The following is a 26860-nucleotide window of genomic DNA, read 5'->3' on the forward strand; positions in this document are numbered from 1 at the left end:
TTATTTTCCTTTCTTTTAGTCATAAATAGCATACTTCAAGAAAAAAAAAAAAAAAAAACAAGCAAAATCAGTATTTTATTCTTTTATGTAGATTGGGGGTGGGGGTGGTGGGTTGGGAATTAGAAGTCCCGTCAGGCAGAAATTGACTAACATAATAGTAACATATTTTTATTTGCATGCCTTATATAGATAAAACTACGGATGTTATTGTAATAATTTAAAACTTTTGGGTTATTTATACCATCAGAATTTATTCTTCATCCTTTAAAAAACATTTTTGATTATTTTATTTTCTATTATTATTGGAATAAGCATAAAATAACAGTTGAAAAAAATGATAGTACTTGAATTTCAAGGCAGCATACACACTATCCTCTCATATGAAATTAAAAGTAAACTATTTTTTGATATTTCACAATTTTATACTCAAATTACTGATTTTTTTTTTTTTTTGTTTCTTTTTACAATATCTGAATACAGAAAATGATTATTTAGTATGCTTGAACCCAAATTCGGAAAGCAATCTACGCTGCTTTAGTCACTTATGATGGAATTTAAAGAAACACGTTTTCTTTCCATTTACGTATATAATTGAGTTGGATTTCAGTTTAGCGTCCCTTTCAGCAGCGAGGCTATATGAGACGTGGACCTACTGATTAACGTGGAATCCGAACCACATGAGCTCCCACCGGGAATCGAACCCGGGTCTCCCGCGCCAAAGGCGCGTAAATTTACGTATATAAAAACATAGCTCATTGGACATTTCGAGTGTGGTCTAGATTCAATCTTCTTCAAAGAACATAGTTCACATCCTCCCCTTTTGTCTACGAATTGCAGCCAATGTTCCCCTTGATTTTGGAGTCTGTTATCATTGCTAACTGAAAGTAATTTCTCTTCTCTTGATCAGCTCCCCATTTGTTGATGGTGACACCAAGAAGTGTAAAGAGCTTGAACCAACGTCCGGCAATATTCGAGACCTCTGCATCATTTGCATAAACAGCATGGAAGTATAGGGGGCTAAGGTTTTACCATAGATCCCTAGTAATATAGGCTCTCATATGATAGCATTGTTATCCTATGGGCTATGCCCCTATGTACACGTATGTTCTAAATGAAGAATATAAATTAGTTAAGAGTTCGGTATAGTTTCTTTACATAGATATCATTACTAACAATCTATATTGAAAATATAATAAACAATGCGTAGGCTCGAAGGGAAAATTCTAACACCGCCCGCCACTGCGTAGAAGCCTGACGAGACTTCGTTGTCCACCTGAAATTTTACCCCTAATACACACAATAACATATAAATACTCGTATTGACTATTTCTATTAATCATACATTATCTAATGAAATGCGAAAAAATCCACGCATATTTGGAGCTCAAATAATATAGAAAACAATGTCCAAATATCAATCCACGCAATCACTAGTCGAAAACAAATAGCGTAATCCAAACGCGCGAAATTATATTAGTCACATACCCACATTAACGCTAAGAAGTACCTTCTGCAATCTCGTGACATTTCTCTGAATCTTTAGACCCAAGACTGTGTGGGTCCCGTGAGATCACTAACAACAAAAGGGTGTTTACACAGTATAAAACGCAATCTTGAAAGACATCGACTTAAAAGTCTCGCCAGTTGATACAAGGTTAAGAAAATAATAATTGTTATTAGTTTTTCTATTAACTTGCCCCATATCCTATCCGTTTCCCTAAGTGACAAAGGACAATGTGCTCACAGATGCAGTGCATGTTAAGATCCTCAGTGAAAATGGTTTGACGACGATTCTTATGAACATATTACTCCACACGATTAAAATTTTCTTCTATCTTTTCACTCACAAAACGATCAAAAAGAGTTTTAAGTTGGTAATTTTTCCATTATATAATATTTTGCAAGTGTATGTAATGTTTTACACTGGGGATTTTTATTTTTCTCTTAAAATCATCTTAAAATCTTGAGAGTCGTATTATATTCCAGGTGTACTATATTACAGCTATTACAGTATCTGTGAGAGGATTTACTGTCTTACGTATGTGCACTAACAAATTCATTATGTACAATGCACTGTATTGTAGATAAAATATCAATAAATATTCCGACATTGGTGGTCTGGTTTTTCTGAGAAAGACTATACATGGTAATAATGATAATTACTATAGAAGTAAAGCAAATGTAAATATTGAGTTCCTTTTAATTTTTCCACAGAGAAGAAGCCTATTCGAAGTTACAGGCGTTAGATGATCGCAGTAAGAAAGACAACGAAGTTTACAGTAATGAAATCAGGGAAATGGAAAGAAAACTCAATCATGAAGAGAAGTTAGAAAGTTTTCTTCTGATTAAAACTCGGAAACGATCTTTAAGTAATATCGAGGCAAAACGTACTGAGAAAAAGAGTAAGTTTATTATTCTATTTGTTTCTTCAATACTTTTTTTTTTTTTTTTTTTTAAGAAATTGTATTTTCTGAAGTAGGAGATAGTCTATATTTTGGTAACTTCTTGTAGTATTTGTGATAGATCAAGCATGACGTATTTCTGGTGTCATTCGCTTCCACTGGGTTCCAAACAAGCGTGCTGCATGTAGCTCTTACAATGACTGTTTTATTATTATTATTATTATTATTATTATTATTATCCATGAACATTATAATGAAATACTGAGTTGTAACTTTCGTCTACATTTTCGAAAAAAAAAAAAAAAGAATATAAATAAAGATAAGGAAACTATGAGAATAAATCTGAATTATATATTAGCCTATTATTTCCTTACGTAGTAGTCATACTGTTTAAAACGAAAATTGCTATTTTTGGAACCTTATTCTTTTATTGACAACAGAAGTGAAGAAATTACTTCACTCGTCCTTTAATTTTTTTTCCAAGTAAAGGAACAAGTTTATTGAAAACTTTAGTAGTATACCATTGAATAAAAACATTGCGTTGCGCCAGATCTTAGTCTTACAATTGTTGGGATATTTTAATTATTTATCCTATAATTGTTGAGATATTTTAAATTTTTATCTTATAATTGTTGGGAAATTTTAAATGTTTATCTTATAATTGTTGGGAAATTTTAAATGTTTATCTTATAATTGTTGGGAAATTTTAAATGTTTATCGTATAATTGTTGGGTTATTTTAATTGTTTATCTTATAATTGTTGGGTTATTTTAATTGTTTATCTTATAATTATTGGAATATTTTAATTGTTAATCGTATAATTGTTGGGATTTTAATTGTTTATCTTATAATTATTGGGATATTTTAACTATTTATGTTATGATTGTTAGGATATTTTAATTATCTTATACCTAGGTAATTGTTGGGATATTTTAATTGTTTATCTTATAATTGTTGGGATATTTAATTGTTTATCTTATAATTGTTGGGATATTTTAATTGTTTATCTTATAATTGTTGGGATATTTTAATCGCTTATCTTATAATTGTTGGGGTATTTTAATAATTTATCTTATAATTATTGGAATATTTTAACTACTTATGTTATGATTGTTGGGATATTTTAATTATTTATCATATACCTAGGTAGTTGTTGAGATATTTTAATTGTTTATCTTATAATTGTTGCGATATTTTAACTTTTAAGGTGAGAAAATGCGCCAGTCGCCTATAGATGGCAGTATGATTCCTCAGTGTTGCCAACGCTTTTTTTTTTTTTTTTTTTTTTAGAGTAGCAATAATCTAGTCAACTTCATGAGTGAGTTCTCAAACATTGCTCAGAGACTAATTGAATGAATATTTAGAAAAGAATCCGTGCACTTTATTTTATATCGTTTATTATTAACTGTTGCCGAGGTATAAAATAAGGAATCCTAAATATATGTAAAACTAGATGAACTGACATAAAATAAAGGGGTACTTCCGAAATTTGGCATGTTTGTAGCTTTCCGGAACTACCCACAGGAAAAATTGTCAAAAGTGAATATTTTTAATTTTTGAGGACTCTAAAGGAGACATGAAGTAATTCCCCATTTTATTTAAATTGCCTTTTTCTGGACCTATAATCTCATGTTTTAGGTACTTGGAACTGGAATACAAACGTGAAATTAGTTATACTTGTACGTTTCCATTATCGTTACCTAAGTAAATTAATAAAAATAAAAATTTCCAACTTTAAAGTGGTGTTATGGGGAACTGAAAAATCGTTCCCACGTTATTTATATGGGACGTCATCTACACTCCAAAATATTTAGGCACTTCTGGCAGGATTAGAATGATGAAATTTCGCATGATTGTAGTCTTCCGAGAATAACGTACAGAAAAATTGCCGAAAGTGAATATTTTTAATTTTTAAGGGGTTTATAGGGGGATGAAGAAATCCCCACGTATTTAAATAGGCGTTTTCGTCTGATACAAAATCTTATCTTAAGAGAAGAATCTGTGCACTTTATTTTATATCGTTTATTATTAATTTAAAGTGTGTTGCCGAGGTATAGTTGAAATAGGAAAAGGAACTTGAAATTCGGTAGAATGGTGGATTTAAGAGATGCTAAGCCATAGGCCAAGTAAACGTGGGGGTCAGGGGGGAAGCCCCCAGCTGGGCCAAATTCAGGAAATGTAAATAATTAAAGAGCAAATACACGAAATTCACTCTTGATGCAAAGGCTGATACATCTGCGGCTGATGCGAGTCCGTAGGCCGAGCAAACGCAGGGGTCTTGGGGCGAAGCTCACAGCTAGTCAAATCTCGTTATATAACTATATAGGTTACGCACAGAACTGACTCCTGGTCAATTATTCAAAGTTAATAGAGGAGATAATCCCAACTGGTGGTGTAATGATGCAGTTGGTCACAAAACTACACTGTATTCCAATGTAATTTGTCAAAGAAACTTAAAAATAGTTTAACAGAAATATTATACAAACACCACGAATAGAGGCTAAAGCTTTAATTTCTTACCTAGACTATAATAATACATTTTTAAAAAACAAATAAGAACGTAATGCAAATATCGGAGAAATAACTGGAAAAAATAAAAATTTTAACGCAAAACTATAAATAAAAATAAACCAATTATAATGTCTAATACTTGTTTCGGTGATGAAACGAATAACTTAAAGAAAAAAATATTACAGTAAAAAATGAAAATGAAATGAAATCTTTAAGTTTAACGTCCCACGTTTACCGGTTAGCCTAAAGGAGACGGTGATAATGAGAAATGAGTGAAATAGTGGAATGAAGAAAGTGGTTGGAAACGGGAGAACCCCGAGAAAACCCACAATCACGGTGTTTGTCACCACAAAGCCCACTCGGCGCGAGCTGGGATCGAACCAGGGACCCCAAGCACCGGAGGTGAACCCTCTACCACTGAGCCACCGCGCCCCCACACAGTAAAAAATCCTACTGAATTTTAAAAATAAGCAATACTAGTGTCATTTGACTAGTCAATCAAAAAAATGGCCCCAGCTCGCACCAAGTGAGCTTTGTTGTAGACAAACACCGTGTGCGTGGGATTTCTTGGGGTTCTCCCGTTTCCTCCCACTTTCTTCATTCCACCATTTCATTCATTTCTCATCATTGTCGTCTCCTTTAGCCTGTCTAGCATAATCGTGGGACGTAAAACTTAAAGAGTTCATTTCATTTCATTTTCGAAAAATTGAAAATGGAAAGTTCTAAAAAGAAAGAAAAAAAAAGTAAACGCGATCTGTTACAGTCACTTTAAAAATAAATTAGTGAGTTGTTAACATTTCTGATTCGTAGTAAGAAGTTTCCAATTTCGATTCTCTCGGCCACCAATCATGGCTGGAGATTTTCAAGAATATTTCTATTAGTCGTACTTGATAAATTGTAGTACGGAAACATTTTAATCATATATATATATACCCACCCCGACTCATTTCCCTAAACTTCATGTCGTATTTCTTGTTGAAAATTTTCAGTGGAAAGATGACTTTAGTGCGGCAGTATATTGAACTTGGTTTGAAATAAATAATATGTATAATAAACAATGTATGTATAATTGTTCATAGTTATAATTCATTGACATGCGCAGTTGCCTGCTAGGCGAAGGTAGTGCGAAAGATCGTGGTCTTTTTTTATTAAGTGTTGGCACATTTTGGCCTAAGTAAAATTAACGGTGAGAGGTACTCGTCAACATAATGAATTGTAGAGTGATATTATTAAAGTAAAGACTACAATTTCACTTAGCCAAGTAAATTTGGATGACTTTGAAGGAATTGATATTTATAGATTCAGAAATGGCCGTGGTGAAACAAAGATAAAAAGGACTGCACTTGGTAACACGACAAGCATTGAGATGTTTAGAATAAGGTTTTACGTTTACTTCCTTAACTGATGCTTTCTGTGATTCATTCGAAGAAAGGAGACTTTCTTGCCTGAATTGAGATAGCCTGAAGTTTGTTTTGCAGATTTTGCGAAACTCCACTTGAATACGCACGTTTCTCGAGAGATAAAATCAACATCCTCATAGGGACCTACCAATAATTTTCTAAGAGTACCTTTCCAATATACAGTGCATCTTATTGAACGTATATTTTAAAATTAGACTTTCGTATTTCATTTTATTTGTAGGATGATCCTCAACATCCTACATTTAAAATCAGCCCGGAAAATATTTTTAGGAGCATTTACTATGAAAAGTTAGTATCCCAATAGCGTATAGATATAATTTGCTACTGTATGTAACTAGAGAGCTAATTAAGTTGTGTATAAATATAAAATCATTGGGTTTCAGTGAACGAACGTCTGGAAATGGAGAAACTCCGACAGTCATATCAAGATATTTTAGAGAAGATCTTGCAATTTACGAAAGAGACTGATATAGATAAGGTGGCAGCGAGATTTGTAAAACAAGAGGAAGAGAATTATGCACTGTTTAATTACGTAAACGAAGTGAACAACGAGGTAAGCGCATTCAATTTATTGTACAAACAAAAATAAGTTTTAGTATACTGAAAATAAAGATGCAAAATAATTTCACGAAAAATACTATTATCATCTTTGTAGCCTGAAAGAAAAGTGAACAAATTTCTTTCAATGTCTACCTGAGGAGAGTTTATTTATAGAAATATCATCGCCTATATGAGAAAGGTGTGTAAGCAACGGAAGTAATCTTTTATAAGAGAACAAATCAAAGACATTGTATTTTACATGAGTTAACACTTTTTTTTTTTTGGTAAAATTAATAATTTAAGAAAGGATAAAAATATATAATTACTAATAGACGGTATAGAATACATTTTGTTATAGAATAATGCATTTACCTTGTACGTTGTGTTTCCTCTGTTTATTTATTAAATATTTTGACCCTCGCAGGAGTCATAACAAACACTATTTCTGTTTGCTGGAAACTCACTACTTTTCCATGCTATTTTGTTTTGTACTATTCTGGAAAAGAAAATGAGCCCCAAGTATTCCAAGAAAGAACTTATTTCACTTTGAATGTTTACGTATTTAACATAGCTGGAATACTTGCAGCTGAAGAGAGAGCACTTCTTAGTAACGGTTTTTGTTTGCTCACTAAGTTATTTTATGATCTTGGTGTAAGTAATGCAGTCGCACATTTCCAAATAATTTTCTCGTGTGTGCTCTTTGTTCACACTTTCTGGAACAAGCAATGTAGAAATATAGCTCCAGTGAAGTACAAAATACGAAATTGTACATGAATTGTAAAAATAGCAAGTTTAAACATTTGCATGCAAAGAAAGAGCATGTATATAAAAATTATTGTGAAGTAATGACTACATTATTTACAACGTCAATATCTTGAAATGACTTTTCGTGTTTTTATAAAACATCTATACATAGAATAACTGCGGATGAACTGAACGATCTTATTCCCGATTTGGATCTGTCCAAAAGCAAAGCAGAGATAGTGGCCTGACGACAACAGTAGAATCTTCTCGAAGAAAATGTCCGAGAGACTTCATTTTGCAAGCATCATCATCAATTCCAGTCTTTGGAAAAGAAAGTCGTGTGTTCTGCTGTAATGTTGATGGCCTACTGCCAGAACTCGGCATTGCACATGAGCCCCATGGATGGCACTTGTTTATAGACGCTTCAAAACTGAGTCTCAAACGGTTTTGGTGAATAACGGGAACCAGCTTCCATCCATACCTGTTGGACATGCTGTCTACATGAAAGAGTCTTACAACAATCTAAAGCAGTTATTGAAGAGGATTAACAACAGCAAATATAGATGGCAAATCTGCGCTGATCTGAAAGTAATTTTTCTGGTGATGGGTTTGCAGCAGGGAGATACAAAATATTTTGTTTTGTTTGTCAATAGGACAACAGAACAAACGATTTGAACTACATAAAGAGAAACTGACGTCCGCGAGCACCTTTTAAGACTAAAGAAATAAATATTCAGCACTCACCATTGACAGAACCACGTAAAATCATCATCCCTCCTTTACACACCAAGCTTGATCTTGTCCAACACTTATTTGGTCTAGGAATTAATTCGTGCGGGTGGACAAGAGATGGCGCAACGAACGGAGCGTCCCACAGTTCCGTGTATCCACACATGTGTTGCAAACCCCTGTCATCGCGTATCGTTCGTAGTATAGGGCAGTGGATTAAAGCGTCAACAACACCAGTTTGTAGTTAAGTGAACATGGCGCAATTTGTGCCTGATAAAGTGTTTTTGCGGGGTGTCCTGCTGCATTACTTTAACATGCAGAAAAGTGCGACTGAAAGTCATCGTATTTTGGTGGAAGTGTATGGTGACCATGCTCTAGCTGAGCGAACGTGTCAGAAGTGGTTTGCACGGTTTAGAAGTGGTGATTTCGGCTTGGCAGACCAAGAGCGAGCTGGACAGCCAAAAAAATTTCAAGACGAAGAATTGACAGCATTGCTCGAGCAGGATTCGTGTCAAACGCAGGAACAACTTGCAGCAGCATTAAGCGTTGATCAAACAACAGTCTCCAAACGCTTGAAAGCCATGGGAATGATTCAAAAGATGTCACATTGGGTTCCACATGAATTGAAAGACAGAGACGTTGCGAATTGCTGCTTCAACGACAGAGCAGAAAGGGGTTTCTGCATCGAATTATTACGGGTGATGAGAAGTGGATCCATTACGAAAACCCTAAACGAAAAAAGGCCTGGGTGAAACCAGGTGAACCAGGTCCATCACAACCAAAACGAGATATTCACTGTGCAAAGGTTATGTTGTGTATATGGTGGGATATGAAAGGTGTGGTGTACTATGAGCTGCTGCAACCGGGTGAAACTATAAATGGAGAACGTTATCGACGACAATTAATGCGTTTGAAGCAAGCTCTGGCCAGAACACGACCAGAATGGGAGAACAGACATGATAAACTTATTGTTCAACATGATAACGCTCGCCCACATGTCGCTAAACCGGTCAAAACCTATTTAGAAAATGTCGGATGGGAAGTTTTACCCCACCCGCCGTATTCACCAGACGTTGCTCCTTCGGACTACTACTTGTTCGATTGCATGAACAACGATTTGATTGGACAGCGGTTTACTTCTTCAGAAGATATCGAAACATGGGTCTCTGACTGGATCGCTTCCAAGGATGAGGACTTCTTTCGCCACGGAATCCGTACATTGCCTGACAGATGGGCGAAAGTGGTGGCTAGCGATGGACAATATTTTTCTTAAGGTATTTATGTATTTTGTGTTTGTACTACAGCTTCAATGTGTGCGTACCAACCGCACGAATTAATTCCTAGACCAAATAGTAAAAACCGTGGATAAGAATGGAACAGCATTTAAGTACCTGTATGAAAAATTCCATCAACTCAGTGAAGCATAAATTAAAGAGGGCGTTTTCGTGGGCCCTCAGGTTAAACAGCTCTTCAGGCACCTCAAGTTTGAGACATTTCTTAAAGGTCAAGTTCGGGATGAATTCTGTCAAGTAGCAACAAGCTTCCTGGCATAACAAGGCCAAAAACTATAAGAATCTGGTTGAGGATATATTTGCTTTGTATCGTGAATTCGGTTGCAAAATGTCTGTAACGATACTCTTCCTTGAATCCTACTTGGACTTCTTCCCTAATAACTGCGAATAGGTCAGAGACGAGCACAGCGAACGCTGTCATCAAGACTTTGTTAAGATGGAGCAGCGATACCAGGGCAAATGCTCTACATGAATGGTGGGTGACTTTTGTTAGACGCTTATCAGAGTTGCTCCCCACGTCAGTTAAAACGACAGTCCAAAACAAATCGAAAGTCCGGCTTAGATTAAGGTATGCTTAACATGTATGCTCATATATTTACATATGTACCTATTGTTTCGAAAATGGGTACAAATTAACTACAAAGAAACTTCAGTCAATTCAGCTTTTTACAAGATTTTTCACACTCATGTTCAGCAAATCGAATTCATTAAGAAATCATTATGTTCATCTCGGAAGCATGAACTCCTTGAAAATGTGTTGCCTATTATTATTATTATTATTATTATTATTATTATTATTATTATTATTGCTTACTTATCAAATAAAACTTGTAAAGTAAAAATAGGCAACGTAGCATCTAGTCAAGGTCAGATAGGGAAGGAAATACCTCAAGGGTCTCCCCTGGGGCCGCTTCTTTTTTCTCTATTTATCAATGATCTACCAGAAAAAGTGAGGTACTCAAAAATACTATTATATGCAGATGACATAAAGCTCTTTAGAGTTAATAACGAGTGTGATATTTATCTGTTGTAGAAAGATTTAGACGTAGTTAATCATTAGTGCGAAAATAATTTATTAATGATCAACTCTGAAAAAAACAAATTAAAGATCTCGGTATTATGTATGATAGACAACTGAAATTTGGTTGCCATATAAATGATATAGTGCAATCAACGAAAAAAACAAATTTTATATTTAATCAATGACCTGATTTTATAAATAGTTGTTCTTATTTGTATTTATATAAGACACTTGCTAGATCCGAAATTGAATTTTGGTTCACTCGTATGGAATAGTTTGTCTAATATACTTGTAAACAAAATCGAAGCTGAACAGAAATGTTTTATTAGGCTACTATGTTATAAAATGAAAAAAAGATTACTATTCACTCGGAAATTTATTGATAAATACTTTATTCAAATGGTATTGGATAACAAATATAGTAGCGAAGACTGCTTGAAAAATATAGGAATAACTATAGGATGTATAGGGTAAGGAGTAGATCGACATTGGTAGCACTAAATGCAAAACGCTAAATGTTGAGAAGAGTGACAATGTCTTACAATAATTTAAAATGAACATATGTTGGGATAAATAACAGTGTAATTCTTACAAAACTTAGACTGTAAGTAACCGGGATCTTTTGCATACCAGATGTGCAATTTTAAGCAAGGTTGACTCATTCTTTAATTGATAATTAAATGAAGCTTTAATTTGCATAGTTCTGTAAATAGTATTTTATAAAATTTACTGTTTTTATTTTAATCTTATTATAAATCAATTGAACCGTTTGCTAATATTCATTCTATACTACAAATTTTCTGCTCTGTTTAAAATGATTATATAATGGTTTTAACAGTATTGTAGTTTTGCCTATGAGCTGTACACAGCACTTAAAATAAAATTATTAGTATTATTATTGTCTAATTTTGTGATTCCAGTTAGAAGCTTTGCAAGAGGAAGTGAACGACCTTCTGAAAAGTGTTGAAGAACAAAGACGCTTAGATTCTGCTAGAAAGGGTGAACAAAAGGAGATAATATCAGTCCTTGAGGTACGAATATGTTAATTAATATAATCTATAGGTTAAAAAAATCTAAGAATATATGGCCATAAAAACAAAAGATCGCTATTAAACCCTATCCTTTTGCCAAGCCAATCTAGTCAAAATTGTTATTACTACTTATCGAAGATTCTGCTTTGTATTATTAAGTTTTTTCCCCAAAGATTTCAAAATAAAACTTTATATACTCCACGTATTTTCCAATTACATAGGAGCTCCATATCCATACACGATGTGAGGACGTTCCTACAAACAAATAAAGTGAATTCAGGAGTTCAGTTTCTAAATATAAACTCTGTCAAGTAAATTACATTCACTGAAGCCGTTTTTGTGGAAATTTACTAGTATTAGCCGGATCAAGATGGTGTTCATATTACAGCTCCAATTCAAAGTGCTCACCAATGTGACTACAAAAGCAGTGTCAGATGGCGTGGTCTAATCGGCAAGGGGAGTAATGTTTTGTGTCCTCAAGAGAAGATTTATAGACGTTAGGGCACAGACGCATGCACAAACACAATTAAATATAAAACTGAGGCGAGGCTGAGGGTGTTTTAGATTTTCTTGCTAGTCTACGACGTCCAATGAGTAGTGCCCAAGGTCTTGAATTTGATTCCCTGTGGGAGAGCATTGAACGCACTGCTGTGATTGAGATTCTACTATAAACTGTAAAAAAAAAAAAAAAAAAAAAAAAAAAAAAAAAAAAAAAAAAAACCGTAGTGTTACTGGGAAAAGACATAAATACAGATCAGTCACCCAAGCTGAGGATATTCGCTTTTACACTAAACTGTTCCGAATCTATTTGACTGGGTCCAGTGAGAGTTGGTTCCGTATCAGAGAGTTCCAGACGGTGATTTCACTATTGCTTTTCCTTTCTCTACATTACTCTCTGGTGAATGAGTTCAAAATTGTCATCTTTGGCGAAGGGATAGATGCAAACCAACAATGCAGTAATTAAACGCATGATTCACTATTTATATATATATATATTTTGCGTTCAACAGACCACCTAGAGATTTACAGAGAACCTGGGATACCATACTCAGATAGGCATTCAAAATCTGTACCAGCAACCACATGCCGAAACAGCTACTTGTGTGTTCATACTGGGTAAGGTCTTTTCTGGTCAATAATATCGGAACAGTTTAACGGATTGGAATGCAATTTTGAATATTATATACAGAAATTCCGTTCTTACTATGTCAAGAAGGCGGAATTAAAATTGCTCGACTCATCCCAAAGTTACTGACAGAAAAGTATTAGGTTTGTGTATACTTAGGCCCATATTTAGGTATTTGCAGCCCTCCCTTCCTGAGTCTTTACAAAGTTTTGCGCCTTTCCCCTTATTTCTTCTTGTCCAATAAAAGTATAAACAATACGTGCGTATGCGCTTACATTGAGCCACTAGCAACGGAGCGGGATATACAGAATCCAATGCACAGATACACTGGCAACCAATAAGCAATAGCTTTAGCTCCTTCCTAGCGCCAATAACATTGTAGCGAGAAAACTCATGACATTGTTTTCAGTATAGATCTCCCTTAACTTGATCTCTCATGAACGGCCTTTTTCTCCCCTACATACCATACTTCAATCTCAACTTTTTTATGTCACCTTGCATCCAGGCCCCTATGGCCGGTGCATAAGTACGGCCCTATATATAGGGTGTTTCAAAAAGACACGGCAAAACTTCAGGGGCAGATTTCTTACGGGTAGACAAGTAAAAACGTTCATATGAACATATGTCCGGAAATGCATCGTTACAGAGCTATAGCCACTGACACCACCTGACGGTGTGAAATAGTCACCTTCTGTCCGGAACTGTTTCCCGACGTATTACCAGAGTGTCGTGTGTGAAAGAATATGCAACACAGGTTCGAACGAAATTAATTATGCCGATTGCGCGTTGATTGGTACAAGAATTAGAAAAAACATTGCATAAAAATAATGCATAATAATTGGTACTTTTAATGTCCGTATTGGAAAGTGCAACACTAATACAAATGGCAGTGAGAAAAACGCACCCAAAAATGCAATTACACATGCTCATCAGGCATAAGAAAATACCATAACGAAAGCATCGTGCAGGAACTACAACCTTGCATTCGGGCAGAAGGAGGATATTTTCAGCACTTAGTGTAAGGTACTACAGTATCGATTTTGTGGCGCTGGTGATGCACACAATTTACTGTTTGTGGTTGTAACTCTTGTTTGATGATGATTCTTTGGACTTTATGACTATACCTGTGTCGCGTCGGTTTGCTTTTCTCACTGCCATTTGTATTAGTGTTGCACTTTCCAATACGGACATTAAAAGTACCAATTATTATGCATTATTTTTATGCAGTGTTTTTTCTGATTCTTGTACCATGCAACGCGCAATCGGCTTAATTAAAAAAAAAATTTCGTTCGAACCTGTGTTGCATATTCTTTCACACACGACACTTTGGTAATACGTCGGGAAACAGTTCCGGACAGAAGGTGACTATTTCACACCGTCAGGTGGTGTCAGTGGCTATAGCTCTGTAACGATGCATTTCCGGACATATGTTCATATGAACGTTTTTACTTGTCTACCCGTAAGGAATCTGCCCCTGAAGTTTTGCCGTGTCTTTTTGAAACACCCTGTATATATATACCCATTTCTCTTATGACTTCTGCCAAATTGAAAATTTAAAGTTACTGCATTATTCGTCCTTAGATTAATTATTCAAACAGTTGTTTTCTATTCGAATAAACTATTGAAACAATTATATATTAATGAAAAGAGGAAACAACCGAATTTTTTAACACAACAAATCTTGTGTAGGTGCGAATTCAATGATACATAAAGAGCGAGAAAGTGAATAACTGGACCTAGACTCGAATCTGGGATCTAAGGCGTACCGTGTTAATGCATTAACCACTACGCTACTCAGTCCGCTTCCTAGAACAGCTATACACTCTATCATTTTTGAAGTCGGTGCTCTTTACTTAGACCACATGGCTTGTACCACAACCTAGCTGTTGTGCTTGGACAATTCAGTGTCCATATTCAGAACACATCTGACAGTTGTATTACGAATCATTATGTATTATTGAAAGGATCATTATATATTAATTTTACATTAATGAAAAAAAAAATCGGTTGTTTTCTCTTTTCAAGATTAAGGGAGTGTATGGCTCTATCTAGGAAGCGAACTGGGTGGTGTAGTGGTTAACGCATCGGCACGGTACGCCGAAGATCCCAGGTTCGAGTACCGGTTTAGTCATCCACTTGTTCACTTTTTGTGTATTGTTAAAACCGTTCTTCGAATATAACATTAGTGAAATTTTAATAACATTTATGTGTAGTGGATAAGGATAATTTTAGTATTGATACTCAATTGTTGTTTGTTACCGAAAACTAACTGTCCGCTATATTTCTATTCCAGCAAGAACTAGAAGCTAGCAAGTGCGAAACAAATGCGTTGGAAACTCAATTAAATGAATATGGAAAAAAGCTGGAAATGGTAACCCAGTGTGTAGAAGACTCCTTCCGTATGCTACAATGTGACAATGCTCCATTATTACTTCTGCTAGGCAAGTATTCACTAGTGTATACAGAAAAAAATTAAATAGACGGAAGCACTTTTCATATATATACAGTGGTGTAATTCAGCGGTTCGCACTGGTTCGCTAGAACCGGTTGTTAAAATATTTCGAGTTCGCAGAACCATTTGATATAACCAGATATAACAGTAATTTCACCCAAGAACATTAAATTTTAGTTTAACTGTCTTTGTTTTTTAGATATTCTTACAGCTACAGAGTTAAACATATGATCTCTCAGAACTAGATATAAGCGTTTATTGCTTAATCTCAAATGCTCATACATGGACAATGAGAATTCGGTTCACATGAGTTTAGTGGTAAGGGTTATTTATATTGGTTACGCATAGATACCATTATCAGCGATTGTCGATCCATTGCTGGATTAAGGTCTTCCTAATACTTTTTGACATCCATCTCTCTTGGATAATTCGTTTCCAATATGTTCGCGGTGCTACCTAATTTCGTCACACCACCTTATATTAGGATGCTGTGTAGGTCTCTACTTGTCACTTGTAGTAACTAGTAAAAAAATTATTTCTGTTCCTAAAAGAATTATATCTATTAAATCTATCTAGTCTCGGTTGTTAAAAAATTAGAATAACACCACTATATATATATATATATATATATATATATATATATATATATATATATATAGATATATATATATATATATATAGATAGATAGATAGATAGATAGTAAAACCTGTGAACTTGGCCACCTCTCTAAGTTGGCCACCTGCTTATCTTGGCCTAGTTCGTGTTGAACCTGCATTTTCCCATAAGACATTCGGTACTTATTACTCTATTGGCCACCTGTCTATCTTGGAAGTTGGCCACATTGAAGCAATGTTTGCCCTATGATGATAATGATAAATTTATCTGCGTATCTTGGCTACGCAAAATACCGTTTTGTTATTTTCCTTAACTCTTTCGAATTCCCATATGAATTCCCATATGTTCTGTATTTGTCACTGGACAAAGAAACATGGATTTGCACGACTTGTTCTTGGAGGTCAATGGCCAGAACACTACCCTCATAAAGGGTTGGTGAAGGAAGATGTGAATATGAAAAAGCACGTACAGGAATTCAGGAAATGGTTATACGTATTTGTTTTACACTGTCTATTTTGGAAAAGCCATTAGCTATATCAACTCCTTTCATCAGTGGGGAGCTTTAGTAATTCCGGAAAATTCTCAAGGTTAAAGCTAACCATGTCAATTGTCAAGTATTGGAACCTGACGGCTTGTCGAAAGGTAGCGGAAGTTTCGAGATATGAATTCCCATCAGATGTTCTTAAAACATATTTTGCTCCGAGGAAACACTTCTAGCTCATTAACAAGAAGTAGTTGACTACAAAATTAGAACGTGTATATGCGCTAAAAAGAATAAAAGAAGTACGTTTAGAATGAACCACGATGAATAAATTTGTATAATAACTGATTTGCTATTTTTTTCGAAAGGTATCAGAAAATATTTGTCACTGTCGAAAAAAAGACATATAAACTGCACATAAATTGTTCAATTTATAATTTTGCTTTTCTTGTTTTCAATCTGAAATGAAATCTTTACGTCCTACGTTTATGCCGGGTAGGCTAAAGGAGACGGTGATAATGAAAAATGAGTGAAATGGTGGAATGAAGAAAGTGGGAGGAAACGGGAGAACCTCGAGGAAACCCACGCACACGGTATCTGTCCACCACAAAGTTCACTTGAGCGAGCCGGGATCGAACCAGAGACCCCATGCACCAGAAGTGAACGCTCTACCACTGAAGCCCTTGTTTTCAATCTAAATAACTCAGTATGCTACAATATCAATTTCAATAAATTGCGTAAATATGTTTCTATTATATGGTTGTTTGTGTTATTGCGCTTTCAATCCGAATAACTAAGTGTACCAGACTAGTTTTCAGGAAGATAAACATACATATATTAAACATACTGTAGTACTTTTTTCTAGTACTGTACATTGTTACGATTACTCTATATACATTATTTAAAAGTAGGTATGCTGCCATTGCTTATTTAAATTTTACAATCAAGTAATACTAAAATTCCTATCTTTAAAAAACACCAATCACACTTATTTTCTGTAAGTTGGCCACCTAAGTTGGCCACTTTTCAATGGAACCGATTATATAATAATATGTGTGTGTGTGTGGAAAGTGGTTCCGTCAATTTAAGTTTTTTCTGTCTATATATATAAACGCTTCATCAAATGGATGTAGAAGAAGTAGCAAAAAGTAAAGGAAAGTATCATTCAACTTACAGGTATATGCAATTTCCGAACCACTTGTCTTTGGCGTGGGAGGTGCGGTTCGATTCCCGGTGTGGGCTAATGTTCTTCGTATCCCTCGTTAAGCTGTAGGTCCACGTTGTATATAGCCTTGTTGCTGAAAGGGACACTAAATTCAGATCCAATCCAATTCAAATCCTGAGTACCACTTGCATTTCCGAGCTTTCGACTCTCCCCTTTGCCTTTGTAACGAAGGAAAAAATCAAAAGAAGGAAAAATAAATCATCAGAAAAATAAAAGGAATGGACTAGCACTTTTCTACCCTCGTAAATTCGTTCCCTTTATGTTCCTGGTATTTTTATTCTTTTTTTTTTCTTTCTTCTTGTTTTTATTCTCCGTAACCAAGACACCTGGGGAGAGTTGAAAACTCGGAAGTGCAAGTAATATTCAGGAAATGCGTAAACCTTTAAGTAGAATGATAATTAGAATTCCTGAACGTGTCATTAGAATGTCTAAAGAAAAGTAGCGCTGAGGTGACGAGGTGGGTATCATATTTGAACACTTCAAAGCAACATTTTTTTTTACGATTTTCTCATTTGTTTTTTTCTACTTCTTATTCTCTGTATATAATGAACGAAACTTTTAGCGAAAACGCTTAAAGTAAATACTTCTTTCGCCAATGTGCTCAATATTATTAGGTTCTCTAAGTGAATGTACATTTGTATTCCAATGTCACTTCGTTTTCAGGCTGTGTGTTGGCGCATTGTCATCTTGGAGAACATTGTTGTTAGGGAACAAAATACGTAGTGTATGTTGTACCTTATTACCGAAAATATTAACATAATCACGGACAGTGCTTTATGAGTAGTTCCCATCAAAATCCTTTGAATTAGTATACAAGCAGCTATGTGTGGAAGGGCGTTGCCATGGATCAAAATAATTCCAGAGCGTAGCATTCTTCTCCGTCGATTTTGGATGGTATGTCGCGGATTATTCAGTGTTTGGCAATACACGTCTGCTGTATTTGTTCGTCCTGGTTTCAAGAATTCCACAAAAATCATCCTGTTCTTCCCCAAAACACGGTTGCTATGATTGTATTAACTGGCGGTATTCGTTTGAATTTCTTCGCTTTGGGAGAACCACAGTGCCGCCATCGTATTGACTAATCCCGAGTGGCGTACGACACCCAGGTTTCGTTTTCTGTCACTATGTGAGAAAAGAGATCATCTCATCCTTTACCCAACGGGCAAAAAAATCACTTGCAGCTGTCATTCTTTGCCCTTTGTGAGCATCTATCAGCATTTTTGACATCCACCTCGGACAGAGTTTGTGATAACTCAGCTTGTCAGTCACAATTCGATGCACTATTTTCGCAGATATTTCTAGAAACTCTTTGGCGAATTCAGTTATTGTGAACGGGCGGTTGGATCGCATTTTCTTGTTAACGTGTTCTATTAGATCATCCGTCTGAACACTAGATATTCTGCTACGCTCATTGTCATGATTATTTGAACAACCCTCCTGAAACTCTCTGCACCATTGCCTGACCATCCCTTTACTCATTACTGTCGGTCCGTAAATGGCACACAATTCCCGATGGATAGTAGCTGCATTCTGCCGTTTGGCGTATCAGAAATAGTATAACAGATCTCACTTCACATTTAGGAGAATTTTGTATTACGCCATTTCACCTTATTCCTACTCGCACGTAAGGGGCCGCGGTGGCTCAGTGGTAGAGCATTCACCTCCGGTGCTTGGGGTCCCGGGTTCAAACCCTGCTTCCGCCAAGTGAACTTTGTGGTGGACAAACACCGTGTGCGTGGGTTTTCTTGGGGTTCTCCCGTTTCCTCCCACTTTCTTCATTCCATCATTTCATTCATTTCTCATAATCACCGTCTCCTTTAGCCTAACCGGCATAACCGTGGGACGTAAAACTGAAAGATTTCATTTCATTTCATTTCATTTCATTTCCTACTCGCACGTACACAACTCCACTCAGACGATTCTCTGTTGCAAGCATTCTCAACTTCATCAGTGTTACCAAAAATTATCGGCCCTCTTTTTGACATGCGTCTCGTAGACACTTCGGAGTACACGTCTTTTTTTGGTATCCTCATACATAAACCTGGTTTGTTGAGGAAAACAAGGAGAAACATGAATCATTGAACTATATTTCAGGGTGTGTACTGATACTTGGAATGCTGGAAATCTACTGGAAATATTGGAGGACACGGTGGCTCAGTGGTAGGGCGCTTACTTCTTGTGCGTGGGGTCCCTGGTTCGATCTCCGCCCAAGTAGGTTTGTGGTTGACAACATCGTGTCCGTGGGTTTTCTCGGGATACTCCGTTTCCACCAATTATTCCATTATCATTCACTTGCTTTAACCCTCGTTTTCCTTAACCTAAAAGACATAATTGTGGGACGTTAAACTGAAAGATTTCTTTTAATTTTTAATGCAAATTATTGTATAATTCTGCAGAAATGTAAAAATTCCTTTGAGACTCTTCAATATGGCAGCCCCATCATTTGGTTGCAGGTGGCTATAGGGCTAACAGCCAATTACTAAAATAACTATCTGGTTCGAGGAAGAAAATGGGTAGTGTTTGTAATACAAGTGTTTATAAAATGTTATCTTTTGACTTCATTTATGTGCAGTTTATATTAATTTAATATTTGCAAGGTGTCAGAACAATAGCACATCTGTAAGTATGTACATTAATCATGCTTCTCTTTGATATTTGTAATTAATTGGTCTTCTACTTAACAGTGTTTCTGTACCAATGCAATTGCGAAAAAATAAGTCTGAGTATATGTAATACGATAACATAAGCCAGACGAGGAAAGGGTTGGCTGTGAGGGGTAAATGGAGAAGCAGAAAAGAATATAACGGCCAGAAAACACTTATTCTTGTTTTTTTATTTTATTTTATTTTAACCCACTAGTTTCTATGCACTCTTTCTATCAGAATATTGAAGAAGACAGTGGTTTCAACATAGTTTACAGGCTGTTAAGTATCAGAGGATACAGTGCTATGTGGCACTTCCCGATTTTTTTCCCAGTGGACCATAGTATATTGGATTTTTTTTTTTTTTTTTAAAGCAAGACACTGGAAGTATACTGGAAATATGCAAGTCAATTCAGTAGACACCCTGTATTGTTCACTTCCATTCAGGTCTATGTTGTATGTTTTCGACACTACCTTTTTCACATTATGCGTTGATCACAGGTTTCGAAATTACAATCTATTGCCTAACGTTGAGGTTATGCAACTCTCTCACACTGTGATCGTAGAAATATGTCATTCAAGATGTTTATTGTGTTCTGTAACCAGTTATGTCACATTAGCTGTAGGATTCGTTGTAACGATCCTCTTCAATGTTTGCTATTCCTTTTCTCTTAGGTTTAGCTTTCGTTCACTATTTCTTTTCCTTAATGTCTTGTCTTGCCACGAGTTCTGTATGCTATTCTCACCTTGGACACTGCAGCTCTCGATATATTTAACACTGGCAGTCTTAGAAATATTGCTCTGACTAACCACATTCTGGCGTCTTTGAAAATTTGAGAGCTCTTGCAACGACTGTCTTATTGCACACAAAAATCCGTACTACAGCGCCTCGCGTACTACTTACTTTCAAAGACACTGTACCAACACGAGACAATTGCAGAGCGCGAGTATTCAGTGTTACTGACCCAAAGATTACGTAGCTGTTTAAACAACTGCAGGTTTATTTTCTAACAGTAGAATTAGTAAGAGTATTGCAGTGCATAGGTGTTTCTATTATTTTGATAACAGATTTTCACCTGACGTAGATAATTTTACCCCTGAATTTTCAAGTTTAGATTGCGCAAAAGCATGTTGTAAATACAATGTAAATACATTGAGCAAAAGTAATGATAGGTTGTTGCACTGTGTTCCTATTTTTTATATGTCTCAGTGTAAAATGAAAAACGTGTTATATCTGGTATTATTAAAGTAAGCAAATATTGTATTGTTTTACATTGTTTCTTGCAGGTGATGAAGCGCGTGTCAGTCCCTATAATGCGATGTTATATTTGGAAATACTAGAACAGAGGATAAATGACGTACTCAAAGTAGTTTTATATGTAGAATCGGAGAAGACAGCGCAACAGAGCAGTGGTACACTCGAAGAAAGTGTTACATCAAGCAAGAAGATAAGTAATTCAACTGGAGTTAAAAACTCCTGATGTTAGTATGTTATAGTATTTTCAGTTACTAAGACATCTACAAGGCTATACTTCGGAGGAAAAAGAGAGAGTTTTCTGTCATTTGCATAATATGCAAGACAAAGAAAGTATGGCAGTTCATACAATCGGAATTATCTTAATTGCGTTTTTAAACACAATGAGAAAAGAATGCATGGAATACAAAATGAATGCCTCTCGATCTAGCCTTGTTTGTGCGTATTTATTTTAAAAGCCGAATGCTTGCAGTATAACAAGCCATAATTTAAATATTGGAGGTTATCATCTTCATTAATTGTATCACTCTACAAGAATAATTTGGCTAGATATTGTCTAGGACAAGCTTCTTTATCTGAATTTTCTGCATAGGAAAAAAGAAGTTAAATTCTGTTCTACGTATAATATAGGGATGGCCAATTCTGAAATTTTCTTTCGGAATCCGGAAAGTAAAATCGAAAAAAATCCGGATTTCGGATAAATTCCGGAATGCGGAAAAATTCGATATCGGAAAAAAGCCAGAACTAAAAAAAATGATTTCAGAAAAAAATCCGGAATTTTCTAAATTCCGTTTTTTCCGAATTCCGGAATTTTTCTGAACTCCAGAATTTCTTTGAATTCTGGAATTTTTGCGAAATCCGGAAGGTGAAGTTCCGAATCCGGAAAATTTTGGCCATCCCTAGTATATTATTATATAAGGCATATATCAGTTTAATATGTGAGAAAGAGGTAATATTATAAACACGATGTGTAATATTAACTGTAATGATAAAACTTAAAAGATATGACAAATGATGATAACCATACAAAATTGTATCTATGTAAAAGTATCTATGACACAGGTAGTAGTAAGGAATTTAATATAACGTAAGGTGGAAAACGATACATAAATATCGCAGTTCGCTAGTTACTATTACGTTACATATAATGTGGATACTGGATGTGCTCGTTGTCCGCATGAATGTCTTTGGCAGATACACAGTGAACTAATATGGAAGCAGATTAGAAAGAAGAATCACAAATTGTTTCAATGTGTAGATTATCTCTCACACATACTTCAAGCTTATTTCTGAACACAACATATATGTATTCACAGAATACCAATTGACCTCCATGATAAACTATAATACATCGAATCTAGTTATTATTCTTTACTGACAAGGAGAAAGCAGACTTTGGTAAATGAACTTTAGAACCATCTTTCGCGAGATAGTAGTGCACATTTAAATTGTTAATGTTACAAACTGGGAGAGCGCAATAGCCAAAAATTGCGGACGAAAAGCGTCTCAAAAAATTTCCGACTCACCGCATATATGATACGACGCGCAAAGGTACCAAGTGACTGCATGGCAGAGTGAGGAGCATCTGCCCCTATCGGAATCTTAGCAACACAATTTATCAGCTTCTCTCAGCCAAAGTACAGCTTTGGAATAATATTTCAAAATTTTCACACGAATACTTTAGTAGCTTAAAAAAAAAATTATATATAATATAAATTCGATGCCAGTAAACGTCGTTCCTATCTTTTATCCGATTTGTTTACAGTTGGGGGTCGAAACAATACATGACCAAACAAGTGGAATGTTAAAAATAAGAAAACGAATGCTACCGCATATCTGAGATTAGGCTTCCTTTGATTGTTATTTAAGATGGTCATTCCAAAAGAAAATTACGTCGAAAGAACATATTCTTATGTTATATCAGTAATTTATTCTATTCCCCCTTTTCTAAATAAACTTAAGCCGTCACAAATTGTCTGAATAATTAGGTAGATCCTTTGGGAACGGAAGGGATTACGAACGCATAATTGCACTGAAATACATTATGAAACACACCATGATAACACTGTATCTAACTCGGTAAATTTTGAAGGTTTAAAAAAATTCCCAATGCAGGTTTTCGAGCAATTGACACTTGGTTTCACTCAAGGTTAGAACTAAACATTACTTACAGTAATCCAGTGGCGATGGGTAATCACACCACTTGAGATCCGAACTGTTGCCCCTTGTCCCTCAATTAATAAGCACACAATGTCCTACTCACAAACAAGGAGCTATAATCTTCATTTTCCCAAGTTTAACATTTCAGTTCCTCCAGGAAACTTTTCCACACCACTCGGGATGCAATGTATCTTAGATTGAACTGGTTTATCTAATGATAAACCTCTGACGTTCTCTCAAAAAAAAACAAGTTCCTAAGCTTCAAAGAATTCAGAATATGTTAACATTCGCCATACTGGCGAAATCAACAAAGAAGCTGCCTCACCAAATTTTTGTACTGTTCGCTCCGTTCCGTCCAACTGCGAACTTGTAAATCGCAAAATTTTCAATTGAATAACACTTTTAAAACTAATATTTCATAAATCTGTTCTGCAGCAGCGTTCTTAACCACTTTATTTTTAAAGAAAACACGGGCAGCATCTAGCTACTGCTTTCCTGAGAACTGACACCATTCGAGACAACAACAATGTGACGTAATAATACGAAGATCGGCTAATGAGCAAATTACGAGATACTTCAAAGAAAAGCGAGCAATTATTGATAATTTCGTAAATCTGTGTTACTGACGTCAGATGAAACAAGATTGAAGATGAACTTAAAATTGAGTAATTTTGACGAATTTCTATCAAGATGGCTGAAAATGGAGAATTTTTATGAATGATATTTTTAAATTAAAATTTGAAGAAAATTTATAGAAGAGGTTTCAGAATGTTTTGAGATAGGAAAGTCGTTCTACTGATGAAAATGAAGAGAAATATATTAAAATCTTTAAGAAATATAAGAAATCAAGGCAGAAATGAACGAAATATATAGAATAAATGCAAAATAAGCTCTAAACCTATTCTAAACACTTCCTAACCCAATCCTATCTCTAACATTACCAAAAGAAAGAAATGTCGATATCACACCACTACAATTTCCACATCTTGTCTGACATTGTTATACGATGTTATACAGGATGTTCCAAATTTCCCTAACATGATAACTCCATGTTGGGAGGTATCATGCTTTACTCCTTTACTTATTCTTGCTTCCTTCTGATCTCTTCCTATCACAGCTGTCTGGTTCCTGCAAAGTTGGTCTGATCTCTTCCTATCACAGCTGTCTGGTTCCTGCAAAGTTGGTATATTATTCTTTTGTCTCCGTAATCCATTTTCAGATTCTTCATCGCCCTGAACATAATATTCCAATCTACGTTGTCAAATGCTTTTTTCTATATCTATGAATGCTATCACAATTGGTTTGTTTATCCTGATATGCTTTTCCATGATCAACCGTAGACTCAGTATTGCTTTCCTTTTCCCTCTGAATCCAAACTGTTCTCCGATAGCCGTTGTTCGATTTTCCCTTCCATTCGTTGTGTGATAATTTTGCACAGTATTTTTGGTGCATGAGAAAGCAAACTTAACGTTCTGTGTTCTTCACATTTCCGTGCGCCTTTTCCTTTCAGGATAGGGGCCAATATGCTTTTCTCGAAGTCTCTTGGTATCTTTCCCGTGATATACATTTCATTAATAAGATTTAATGATTTAATAACTAAAAATAGTTATAATTGTGTAGATTGAAAAAAATCCGGCATACAAATGAATATTTTATAGTAAAATATATTAGTTTGCAAAGAAAGAATGATAAGGAAGAGATAATGTCTAAAGAACTAATTTATACAAGCGACAAATAGCAATAAGATAGAAATAACATAGAGTTTATAAATGTGACCACCATATGTGGCCCAATAAGTGAAGCAAAGTACCTCACACATCATATTTATGCCTACACTTAATATGCATCCCTTACAATGGAAGTCAGAGACCGAACACACTTATTCCATTAGCGCGTTTAAATTACAAGTTTGAATTCATTTTCAGTAATTGTTGCATTTCAAGGTGTTTATCAAGCAGTCTAGTGCGCAATTGTGACATGGTATTTTTGGCGCAGGAGAAAAGTCTTTCAACAGCTGCATTTGACGGTAAAAGAGTGTTGTAATTTATGTATAAGGTTTTCAAAATACAGTCATTTTTTACTGAGTCTAACAACTTTGAGGTACGTTATTGCAATTAGTTCTTAACAGAATGGAGTACGATTCACACCAAAAACTACTTTACGATGTCGGTACACTTTAAATTTTCTTTCAGTAAAACCTCCCACCAGATATCTCAAAAAATCACAATCCTTTTTGTTTACAGCTTTCTGTAGAAACGGATTTCTAATATCAAATATTACCCCTATTTTATGCTCTCGAAATGCCAACAAAATATCAGTAATCAACTCCACAAGAATGGATCCTTTTTCTAAACGGTCGTTCAACGAAGGTGAATTTCGTACTGGGCATAATCGTGGAACGTTAAACTGGAAGATTTAATTTAATTTCATTTGAATTTCGTACTTTATATGAAGCGTAAAAACTGGTCTAATCTTAATCGTTGATCTTGCTTTGAAAACAGCTTTATGCGGGAGATAATATCCTGAATCTGTAACCTCCTCTGGTGGTACTTTTTCGATTATTCCATCCCGTAACCATTCATTAAACACAGACTCATATTCTTCATACTTTCCATTTTCGATTAATTTTTCTGTAACTAAAACATTTTTTCTGATGGTACTCGATTGTCAGGTAGATTTGTGACATTTTTTCCATGAAAGACTAATTTCGTACCAACCCTCATCATTAATTCATACAGTTTCTTTAAGATGATTCAAAACCGCTTCATCCGATTGTTTTCTTGATTTCGTTTCTGCTGGGTCCACAATTCCTAATTTCCACAAATCTGTTATTTTTGTATTTTGTGGCAGCAATGAAATACCACTTCATGCTAACATTCTGTGGCAGCTACCTTGTTTGGTTGTCGGTACCTTTCCCATCATAACCCAACACAGTTCGAACAGCAACTAGCCCACTTTTTAATTTATGTACTTAATTTGTCATAAGTTGTCAAGCCACATCTGCACTAATTCTATTTCTATGGCAACACTGAAATCTGACCGCCAGATTTTGTTTCTTTTCATTTCTGCATGGTCTCGGCTTCAAACTGTGTATGTTAAAACCAAATAAGAGGTCTTTCCAACATTCCTAATTCATATATAAATCTTACATGTCGCAGAGAGAGATCGTATAACAATTTGTTGTTCCTTTTCTGTGTCGAGTCCACCAAATA

The 26860-nt window shown here is 35.3% G+C and overlaps 1 protein-coding gene across 1 annotated transcript in view; it reads left to right on the top strand.

Moving 5' to 3' along the window:
* The window catches only part of LOC145692798 (coiled-coil domain-containing protein 63-like), a 46590-nt gene extending 23728 nt beyond the window's left edge, over positions 1-22862 (top strand). Inside the window, exons 6-10 of the mRNA XM_081768278.1 lie at positions 2215-2402; positions 6718-6887; positions 11581-11691; positions 15111-15258; positions 21521-22862. Coding sequence (XP_081624404.1) covers positions 2215-2402; positions 6718-6887; positions 11581-11691; positions 15111-15258; positions 21521-21714 — 811 coding nt within the window. The 3' untranslated portion in view covers positions 21715-22862. The remainder of the gene's footprint in view (positions 1-2214; positions 2403-6717; positions 6888-11580; positions 11692-15110; positions 15259-21520) is intronic.
* Positions 22863-26860: the final 3998 nt, after the last annotated feature.

Source organism: Thermobia domestica, chromosome 8, assembly GCF_964235325.1.
Source record: "Thermobia domestica chromosome 8, izTheDome1.hap1.1, whole genome shotgun sequence".
NCBI classification, from domain to species: Eukaryota; Metazoa; Arthropoda; class Insecta; order Zygentoma; family Lepismatidae; genus Thermobia; species Thermobia domestica.